This window comes from Thunnus maccoyii, chromosome 9, assembly GCF_910596095.1.
Source record: "Thunnus maccoyii chromosome 9, fThuMac1.1, whole genome shotgun sequence".
Taxonomy (NCBI): domain Eukaryota; kingdom Metazoa; phylum Chordata; class Actinopteri; order Scombriformes; family Scombridae; genus Thunnus; species Thunnus maccoyii.
In genome coordinates, this window is record NC_056541.1 from 34,938,801 (window position 1) to 34,950,516 (window position 11,716).

At 37.4% G+C, this 11,716-nt stretch overlaps 1 protein-coding gene across 1 annotated transcript; it reads left to right on the forward strand.

The window, feature by feature from the left end:
- The first annotated feature begins 6,039 nt into the window (after positions 1-6,039).
- Positions 6,040-11,716, forward strand: vamp5 (vesicle-associated membrane protein 5). The gene is made up of 3 exons (XM_042421480.1): positions 6,040-6,338; positions 9,621-9,764; positions 10,833-11,716. Exons 1-3 carry the CDS (start codon positions 6,336-6,338, stop codon positions 10,974-10,976), a joined length of 291 nt encoding a protein of 96 aa, XP_042277414.1. The 5' UTR covers positions 6,040-6,335; the 3' UTR covers positions 10,977-11,716.

Genomic DNA, 11,716 nt, shown 5'->3' on the forward strand with positions numbered 1-11,716 from the left:
GCTATGGTACAGTATAATATGGTATGGTATATGGTATAATGTAGTATACTATATGGGGACTATAATACAATACTATACAATACTAATATACTAACTATGCCCTAATATACCTGTATACCATTGTATGGTAGTAGTAGTATACTAGACTAGTGTAGACTATACAATACCATGATATAAGACTATACTATACCATACTGCACTTCACCATACTATATTAAACTATACCATACTATACTTCAAATACTATACAGTACTATAATATGGTATAGAAAGGTACAGTAAACACTGCACAACACTATATTATACAGCACTATACTATTCCATACTCTATTATTGTATGGTATACTACAGAAGTACTATACTACACCACACTACACTTCATGTCTATACTGTACTATATTATATTATGGTATAATATGGTATAGTACAGTATAGTATAATATACACTAGACTAGACTAGGCTCTGGTATAGACCATACTTTATGAAACTACACTACACTACACTACACTATACTAGTGTAGTAGTACTACACTATACTATACTATACTATACTATACTATACTATACGATAGTAGACTAGACTAGATAATACTATACTGTAGTAGGACCAGAATAGGCTAGACTAGACAATACTGTTATTTACCATACTATTCGATTAAATACTATACTATACTATGCTATGCTATGCTATGCTATGCTATGCTATGCTATGCTATGCACTGCTATGATATGCTATGCTATACTATCCTATTCTATACTATGGTAGGATATAATAAGGTATAGTATAAAACTACACTACTATACTATACTATACTATGCTATGCTATACTATGATATGATATGCTATGCTATACTATCCTATACAATACTATGGTAGGATATAATAAGGTATAGTATAAAACTACACTAAACTACTATACTATACTACTACTACTATATCATACTATGGCAAGTGTCAATATGATGGCATGCCACAGCTTTAAACCACTGACTTGATATGATATCATTTGTTTCACAGTTTTAGCTTGGATCAGGTAATAAAACTTGTTAAAAGGAAGCAGTTGCAGGAACAGGCTGTTTCTTGTTTCCCCTCTGATAAAAGCAGATTATTGGTTTGGTTGTATTTATTCATGGTTATCATTAGGTCTGTGTTGATTCACATGGACCGGGTCTTTCTCTTTACTGTTTACTATTGAAGAGGCATATCACCAATACTTCCCAGAAATGCAAACAATGCTGGATAATTTCATAATGGAAATGAAAAGAGCAGTTCAAACCCTTCAATGAGGAATATGGCTATAAAATTATATATTATAGTGTGGTATGACAAGGTAAAGCATTCTACTAAAAAACACTACACTACTATACTGCTTCAAATAAACAATTCCAAACAAATACCCAAAGGCCCCTGGAAAAATCCATTACATATTACAATCACATACTTTTCCCTCCCACAGGACGTATCTATAATCTGTTCTAGTTGTGTATTTACTTTCATATCCCTACTGGGCTGCAGTCTCATACCATTTGCTGCTCAGCATCCCAGTGCTTCCAACTTTAACCTTTAAACAATATGTTAGTTAGTTAAGTTAGTTAAATTTATTCATTGGACATGGACATCAAAATAGCATCAGAACTGCAACAGTGTTTGTGGCGAAATGCTAAAATACAACACCTGTCCACAGGAGGCTTAAAAAAAAAAAATTTAGAATATAAAATTAAATGTAAGGAAGAAAAGGAAAACAGAAAGATGAGAGGAAAAACAAGAATACATGCACAAATACATACATAAAAAATACAGGTGTCTATACAGGGGTATTAGTTGTGAGAACAGTGCTGTTTCTCTTTTAGCCATAATTTAATACCTATGTTAAAAACGTTGAAATTGTGTTGCATTTTCAACTCAGTGGGTAGACAGTTCCATAGTTTTTCTCATTTAACAGAGAAGACTGATTGTCCAAATGAGGTTTTGCACATTGCAATGCGACAGTTACTGTTTGTTGAGGCCCGTGTGCTGACTCTACTGGAGTGCTGGTCTTGTCTTGATAACAAATTCAAAGAAGGAGCATGACCATGTAAGCATTTAAAAACAAGCTTTAGGGTGCAATAGCTTATAAAGCTTCCGAAACTGAACATATTGTGTTTCTCCAAGATGTGACAATAGTGCTACCTCATTGTGTTTTTTATCCATGATTTTTATTGTCTTATTATATAATGATGTGACAGGTTTTATTGTTGATTGTGAGGCTTGTGATCAGGTAGTGACGCAGTATGATGGGTTTGAGAATATCATGGCATGCATGTAGAGCTAGGCTGTGCTGAAAGGGAGATACTTTCTGATGAGTCTGAAACAGTTGAGATTTAATATTTTTACAGATATCATTCACTTGTTTATCAAATTTTAGATGTGAGTCTAAGATGAATCCTAAGTACTTGACTTTGTCAACCTCAATGATGACCTCATTCTTTATTCTTACCATGAATCTTTCATTGTTGTGTTTATGAATAGAAAGACAGATTGAAACAATTTTTTTACATTCAGAGTAAAGTGAGATGACTCCAGCCATTGTGATACAGAATGTAGGGATTCAGTAGGCAGGACAGCGGCCTTGCTAGATGTTCCTGATGTATAAATGACTGTATCGTCTGCATACATTTGGCAGTCAACCCCAGAATGGACCTAGAATTGACCCCTGGGGTTTCCCTATGTTATTTATTCACTGTTACACATTGTGTTCTTTCCCTGAGGTACGAGTCAAACCATTGTGAGGCATGGTCAGAGAATTGGAATTTGGGAAATTGGGATATCAACACACTGTATTTAACAGTGTCGAAGGCCCTTTTCCAGTCTAAGAAGACTGCTCGACCTCATGACCTTTATCCAAAAGACCTTTTATTTTTTCAATTAAATAGCAGTTAGCAGTCTCAGTAGAATGTTTGGGTCTGAATCTAAATTGATGTTGATGCAGAAACCGATTTCTCTCTAGATGCAATATGAGTTGTTCTGCTACAAGTTTTTCCAGTATGTCAGAGACAGCTGGGAGAATGGCAAAGGGTCTGTAATTACATGTGAAGTCTTGCTCTCCAGATTTAAAGATTGTACTAATAACAGCTGTTTCCAGGTCTCAAGGAAAGTTCTTGTTTTAATTGATAAGTTCACAAGGTGTGTTATTGACTTAAGTAGTTGGGCTCTGTATTTCTTTATCAGTGCAGGATCAAGATAATGGATGTCCTTGGCCTTTGAGCTAATAAAGTGACTCATGATTGTGTTGACTTTTTCAAGATTGACCTCTTTGATATAAAATAGATTTTGAGTGTTCTGGTCCAGCGTGTTGGCTTGAAGCTCTACTGTTTTAAAATCATTTGCAAGTTCTTGAACTGACTCTACAAAAAAAAGCCTTGAATTCATTTGCAATTGTTGCATTATCAGACAGATGTTTGTTGTTTATTCTTAGCTCCTTTATTCTCTGTTGTTTATGGGTGTTGAGTTGGTTAAACATTTGATGTGTTTCCACAGTTTGGAGCTACTACCCTTAGCCTCTTATATAAATTTTGAGAAGTAATTGTTCTTAGCCTTGCGTAGTTCAGTGACAACTGTGTAAATGAGACGATCACTATAAGTCTTTGTGACTAGAAAACTTTTGAGGGCAAAGTCATGTTTTTTCATTAATGCCAGATACCTTGACTAAACCATGTGATGAAGCAATCTATAAAATAGGAAGTGGGCACAAATAAAATTATACAAAATCTTTCAGAGCTGATCGTGGGCTGTAGTTGATGTACATAAGCTGAGGCTTTTGATATTCAACTCAATAATTCACACTCACAGCAGTAGGTGTAGGTTTATGTTTTCATTCAGCCAATTACTGTAAATGAACTTAGGGGATTTTTATCTTTTGAAAAGCTCTCATGAAACAGGTGATTTAGCCCTTTTAGGTTTCAGTTAGAGGTCTATGAATTACCCTTCTTCCTGTTTTTGATATTTCAGTGACCTCTTTTAGCTTCAGATCCTCTATTCCTCTTTGCACCCTTTGACACAGATGACGGGAAATACAGCAGTGTGCCAACTGTTGTTATAAATTAATTGTGCCGCAACTTTTGATGATCTAAGTTTTTTTTTTCTTTTTTTTTTTTGGATCTGTCAATTATGTTTGGACCTTTTCCATAAACAGAGGCGGTAATAGGGTCTCTCTTTTGGTGTGTTTTGTTTGGCATATAACTCATACTGAATGAATCGAAGACTGTCGGAAAGAATTTTAATTGCCCGCATGAGTGACGCAGTTGAGCTACAATGGAGTTGTGTTGTCTACCTGTCAGCTCCTTATCATATGTGTGGTGGGGAGCACAGTTGTTCTGTATATCAGTCCCTCGTCAGAGGACACACAGAGACGTTGTGGTCTCAGTGCCACCCAACACACGTCATAGCAGAGACTTATGTCTGACAAGAACACCATTGTTTTTATTTCACAGGAAAAAGAACCACAGTTATAACAAAGGATACAGATATCAGAACTATAGCACAAAAGTTACATGCCAGACTTCTTTTGTAATGGCAGTTTGAGTACCATGGACACACGGTAAGTCCCTGTGGGAATATTATATGAATATTATAAATACTTCTCACAAGGGTGGACCAGCAGTCATTTTCTTAAAGTCTTGCACGACCTTTAAGTAGGCAACACCCATCAGTGGCCACACAGCACACAATGTTCTACAGTAAATCTGCAAAGGCCTGCTGGAAATGGACAGTAGTAGAACATTCATGACATGTTTGAGAGGTAAAGAGTGGAAGCTGGATACTGAAAATGTGATATGCTTGTATGCCCATACTTGCTCAGCATAAAGGCAAATGAGTGTGTTTATGATGCATTTTTTTTGTGGAGCTTTCGTTAGTTTCCCTGCTGCATGAAGCAGATAAGGAGAAGTCAGTGTGGAGTCCCTGTACTGCTGCATTCAGGTGCCCCTGGTAATTTAAAGATCATCTCAGAGAAAAGAAGAACATCACATGGTATAATAATTAACCTCAGATGCTCAAACAGCTTTCATGTTCTCCGGGTGACTTTGCCTTTGACAAAATATTTTCAACCCATATTTAATATAAAGTAAGATATCGTGTTTTAGTCCCCAGTAGTAAATGAAATCATCTCAGGTGGTGAAGACAATTACAGTAATATAGCCTATCAAAAGTAAACAGTAAACAATAAAAAAATATATAGGTTTTGTAGTGTGTGGAATGAACCATGGATTATTTTACATAATTTTGTAATGACTGCACCACAACCAGAAAACATAAACAACACTTGACAGCTGATGTCACTTCTTGTAACAATAAAATATTTTAATAATGGAGAAAAAAAAGCTTTATAAACGAAAGTCATAATGGGGAAGTCATAATTTTCTAAAGCATAGAAAATTATAACTTCCCATTTTGTTTTGTACACATTTTTGTTGCTGAATTTGTTCTGCATTGTTAAATAAGCAGAGGTGGAAGATGTACTGAGCTCCAATAGCTACTTAAGTAAAAGCAGCAAAACAAAACTATAAATACTTTAAGTCCTGCAGCAGAATTTTATAAAAGCACAAGAGTATTATCAGTAAAATATATTTACAATATTAGAGGTAAAAGTAACCATTGTACAGAATTTCCAGTGTTACATATCTTTATATATGATTGTATTATTGTTATTATTATTATTGATGCATTAACATGTAAGCTGCACTTTAATGTTAGTTCAATACTTTAACTATGCATCATACTTGTAACCAGTGACTATAATTATGAAATAAATGTAGTTAGTAAAAATAGTCAGTGTTTACCTCTAAAATGTCGTTGAGTGGAAATATAAAATAGCAAAATTGAAAATAATAAAGTACTTTGCATTACAGTGAATGAGCCTTTCTATGCATGATAAAGCAGCATCTTCTCCACTTGCAGCCAACAAAAAACCCCTTTACCAACAAGTCCAGACAACGGGAAATCCGGACTTTATCGACTCAGTATTAGTCACGTGATCACTTTTCGGGAATTGTAACCTTTCCGGGAATACCATGAACGTCTCACAGTCAGAGGACGAAGTGCAGCAACAGCCGCAGAGGGACGAGTCTGCCGGGGAGAAGTGAAAGTGATAGAGGCAAAGTCACTTCCAGAGAACAAAGAAAGCCGCAAAAACGTTGCAGAGCTTGTTTTGGGGCACAGAGGGGAACATTCAGGCAGGTTCAAACCGTAGAGCTGGTGAGCTGTGCTTCCTGTTTCTGAAGTTAACTTCAGTCGCACTTTAAATGCACTGGATCCGGTGACAGCCTCGGCGCAAGCACAGCAAGACACGGGACAGCAATGGTGAGTGAATATCAGTCTCTGACAGGGTAAATCGGTGTGTATTAATAGTTAACAGGCTGGGGAAAGAGAGCGAAATGAGAAGGGTTTGTTCTAATCATTATCTGTGGGCAAAGTCCCACAAGTGGGCAACAGGGAAGTTGTAGTACTGCTGTGACCTGCAGCGTCTTCCATTTTAAATGTTTATTCAGGAGATACACACGAGACATATCTAATACCTAGATACACGAGAGAATCTTTACATGAATAAACTTCAATTCATACAAAAACAAAAGAAAAAATTCAATAGAAACAAATCAGGACGATGTCAGTACAGTGTTAAAGGATAAGTTCACAATTTTTCAAGTGTGTCTTAAAACAACAGTCAGGTGTTCATAGTAACAGTGAAAGAGGTTTTTCTTGCTGTAATCATTCCTCCTGTTCATACTGACTAATAAAAGATCCCCTTCAAATGTGCTTTCAATGTGAGTGATGGAGGCCAAAATCCACAGTGTGTCCACACAGTCATTTTATCTGAAGCTGATATGAGTCTTCATCAGTCTGTGTTAGTCATATCAAGTGGATATCTGACACATTTACAGTCTTTTTAGCATCAAATTCACCTCTTTGTGTTTCCTCGGACAGTGTTTCCCTGTTGAGCTGCAGGTGGAAGTATAGTAACAAAAAGAGGAACTTTGGCACTAAAAAGACTGTAACGTTGAAAGATATCTACTTGATTTGACTCATTTGGACGCTGAAGCTTCATATTAGCTTCAGATAAACTTTAAAATACATTTCAGCACAGAAGGAGGACTGTGGATTTTGTCCCCCATCACTTCCATTGTAAGGTCATTATGAAGGATCTTCTAATGGTCAGTATGAACAGGAGGAATGATTACAGCAAGAAACACATGTTTCAATGTATATTTGGGTTTCTGACTGTTGTCTTAAGACAGACATGACAAATTGTGAACTTGTCCTTTAATATGGAGAAATTTAGTGTTATGATGACTCTAACTAGACGGAGGTCTAGATTTAAGAGCAGCATTGGGAGAGAAGTGAAAATTAGAATTAATAAAATAAACATATTCAATTTCTCTGCCATGTCCTCTCTTGTTTTTCTAAAATGAAGACAGTTCATAAAGTCATGAATTAAGAAAGCATTTTTTGCAGTGTGGGCAGTCAACAACAGCATGGGTCACATCATTTGATCCCGGATGTTCTCATTAAAATAATAAGACCTCATAAACTGAATGAACTCTATTTCACAAAAAAAATGATTAGATTATTATTAGGTAACAGCAGAGCACGTGTTTTAGGATGGAGTGCCATACTACACTACAATGAACATGCTATTACATGATGTGGGTGTGGTTTCCCTGGATATTATGCCAGGTACGTTAATGCAGGCAGGAGGGAGGGAGTGAGGGAAGGAAGGAAGCAAGGAGGGAAACTGGAATGGGCAGCAGTTCCTGTGTTAAGACGTCGCCGGCTGAATTTTAAACACAGACTATTGTTCTTCTATCACTACTATTTGGTTGGCCAAAAATGAGATGACTGGGCATCCATTAATCAGCTCTACCAGTCGTCTATAAGTAGCAGGTTTACTCCTCTTATCCTACTGTGCTTTAACAGGAAATGACAGTGAATTGTGAGCTGAATCAAGATGCTGAGTGCGTACTTGTTTTGTTCTATCTGTCTGTTTCCTGTCCCTGTCAACTTCTGAGATGCTGGCTTCCTCTCAGGGCTCACAAGAGGCAAAGGTCAAAGGAAAACTGTCAGGATACTAATTGCTGTGAGGTGAAGCTACTCTCTAAATATCCTGCTCCAGGGTTTTATGAACCTGTAGTCACCCAGGCTGCTGTTGTTCTGTTCATTTACTGTCCGGGCCTTCGGGTGCTGCCTTGTCCTCAGAGCAGACATACAGTAACCTTCATGCTCTGAAAAAAATCCATCCTACCTCATTTTTATTAGTTTCATGTCTTGTTCCTCTTTTCATTTAAGTTTCAGGTTTCTCTCAGCACTAGGGAATATTACTTTTAATAATACATTTGTCCCTTTGTTTGCTTTAAAAAAAAAACCTTTTTTTTAGGTATAAAGCTACAAATGAATGTGCTCTTGCTTTAATCCATTTGAAATAGATGCTGCAGGATGACTTGCTCACTGCAAGACTGTTGCTCTGTTTACTAAACAGTAAGCCAGTTTGATTTATATCACACAGATACAGGTTGATTTTTTTCAGTTGGTGGGCTGATGTTTGTACAAAAAGCTGTACGATTTTCATTTTACTCCCTATTTTGAAAACGTGTGCTGACAAAACAAACATGAAGAAAATGCAGGTGTGATCATCATAAAATTAGATGATTTTAGAAAGTAGCTAATAATAAACACTGCTTACAGGAAGTGAATGATTATGCAATAATTAGCACAAAAAAATACTGAACACATGTTCTCAGTAGCAAAATGCAAAAGACCTTAAGTTTGGCTCCTGACACCTGCATACAAAACCCAAAATAAAAGGATGTGGTGAATGCTAGTCCTCCTCAGCTTTTATATGCATCAACTCTTTTTGTGCTGAGGCAATTAATATTTTCCCCAAAGGAGCAGCTCTCATAAAATATTTAAGTGTAAAAAAAACAGAAAAGACATTAAACAAAAAAGGTCAAAAGGTCAAGGTTCATCTAATAATGACTGTGAGTCCAACTGTTGTTGATTCTTGAATCACATCTTTTGGTGCTTAAAGGGGAATTTTAAGCATGAAGGTCTGTTTAGCAGTCACTGGGAGTGCTACTCAGCCTGTGACAACAGTTATGTAAAGTCTTCTGTGGCTCTTGAGAAACTTTTGTCAAGTCTGAGAAAAAAAACCCCTGATGATGTGTGGCCATCCACAAGTTCCTCATACTTTAAATCTAGTCTCCATTTCAAGAGCTGGATCGACATTCCTAGGTGTTTCTGAACTGCACTTCACAGAGATCACTTGTGAATCAATAAGCGTGTTCACTACTGTGATGTCTTTTCCTTGGGTTTTCAGAAGATGAAGGCTGAGTTTTGTTGTCCTCCTCAGCAATATGTGCTCATGTCAACTGCCCTCTGTTTATCCCAAAACATAAAATCCATCACTTCTCATCTGAGGAAGGACATAGCTGGTGCTGGGTGTTTGCAAAATTACTTTTATCCATCTTTCTTTCTCAATTGGAAAGTCCAAACAATTTAAGCACATTAATTCCTGCAAAACAGTTCCAAGTGAGCGGACTAATCTGCATCATGTCTCACCCTGTAACCGCGTTGTGTGTGTTGAATGGACAGGAGAATGGGAAGAGCCGCCTGCAGCAGGCCCAGGAGGATGTGGAGGAGGTGAAGGTCATTATGCTGGACAACCTGAACAAGGCTGATGAGAGATCTACTAAACTGGGTGAACTGGAGGACAGGGCTGATGAGCTGCTGGCAAAGGTAAGCAGGAGGAGTTCAGATAAGATGTTGGAAAGAAGACATCATTACTTAGCTATTTTTACTTACTGTGGTCTGTGGAAGTCTTTGGGTTGATTGAATAACACACTCCCTTTCCACGGGCGTCCAGGGATTAAAACTAGGAAATGTCATATTGATGTTTATAAATACACCTTAGGTGGAGCTGGAGAGGAAAACAAATGTACAATTTACATCCTGATTGTGTTTTATGGTGCTATTTTTAGAAAGGTATTTCCTATTGTTTCCTAAGATGAATGAAGTGAGCTGGTCTCCCTGGGTATGACAGAGTGAGTCCAGGACATGCCACGAGGCGAATGTCCGTCCGGGGGTCGACAAGTGGGTAACATCATTCCCACATTGCCCCGTTGGCTCGAGTTACATCACACTGTTGAGCAATTCTCAAAGAAGCAAACAAGCAGACAACTGAGATTTTAGTTTAAGGGCCCCTTAGGGAGACACTCTGGGATATCATAGATTAGAAACAGCCAAACTAGGAAAGCAGCTCTCAGGGATAACACCACGGTTAAAGCTGCACTAATCAATATTTTTCAATATTTTTATTTTTATAATAATGGATCAAATGACTTTGTGTGATTGGAAAGTGACAAACCCACGTAGAATTATTACCCGACTCTGCAGTTCCACTCAACGCTGTGGAGCATTTTAGCTTCTTTAAGATCATTGTCTTGGTTTCAGGACTTCAGCAACTTTGCTGTTTTTGTTCAGTCAAGCTCTGATCAACCTTCTGTTTGCCACCTGCCCAGCACCAAACGACAGACAGGCATACTTACTTTGGCCAGAGTCCTGTATCACAAAGCAGGTCCAACTTAGTCCGGCTCTATCTCATTGGTGATGCTGGATAACCGGTAGCAAGTAGCTGGTTATCAACTGGCTCAGTTAATGCTGGGTTTTCAAATTCAGCTGCGAGTGCACTCATTGTGAAAGAGGCAAAGTTGTTGGCGTGAGCATGAAGTACTTAATATGAAATGATATGATATAATGAAATGACATAATGTAACATCTTCTATTTGTGTTTGTGTGTTTCCCCAGAGTAAAGCCTTTGAAAAGACAGCCAACCAAGTGAAGCAAAAGAAAAGATGGGAGAACAAGAGGATGAAAGTGTTTATTGCCATCTTTGTAGCGGTTGTGATACTCATCATTCTCATAGTTTCGATCTATCTCAGTGTTGGATAGTGTGCTCCTTCACTGATGAAAGTTAAGTAAAATTTTTGGACTGAAAGACATGAAGTGTACAAAGATAAAAAGTCCAGGAAAGGAGGCGTGTAAACTGTTGGACTCGCCTGAACTGCTCAGTCTGTGGTGTTCTGTGTTAGAGATATTTATGGGAGTGTCACTCCCTATCTTCATTAGTGTAAGTCTTCAGTTGATATGGTACCATTGATAGCTCAGCTGCTTCTTGTCTTTTTCTATCATTTCTCAAAGGTCATGTCTCTGCTCGACACACCAGTTCATAGAGCCACATAATGTTGAACCGATGGAAACAGTGGTTCAAAGTCTTAAAAGTCCTTGATGGACATCCACAGAGTAAAACCAGTGCACTGTCCTCCCTGCTGAAACACAATACTATGTTGAGACTTTTTCAATCTGGATCTAAATAAAAAGTGCTCAAGCACCACCTCACCACTTTTAGAAAAGCTATGAATTACTAATATAATTAACCATGAATTTATTTGGCTGCAACTGTTGCACAATTTGCTTGTACATAGTCCTTCACATTCTGGGGTCAACCTCAATTTGGGGAGAGTCAAGCATCAGTGCAAGAAGACAGGAGAGAAAACTGTACAGATACCAAATGTGGTAAAAAGATAAATTGGAGAGAATGAACCGATGTATTGTAACATAAAATTTCAGCTATCAAAAATTAAATGTCACCAATGTTGTCTGTATCATTAAAATATGTGTTTTTAAAGATG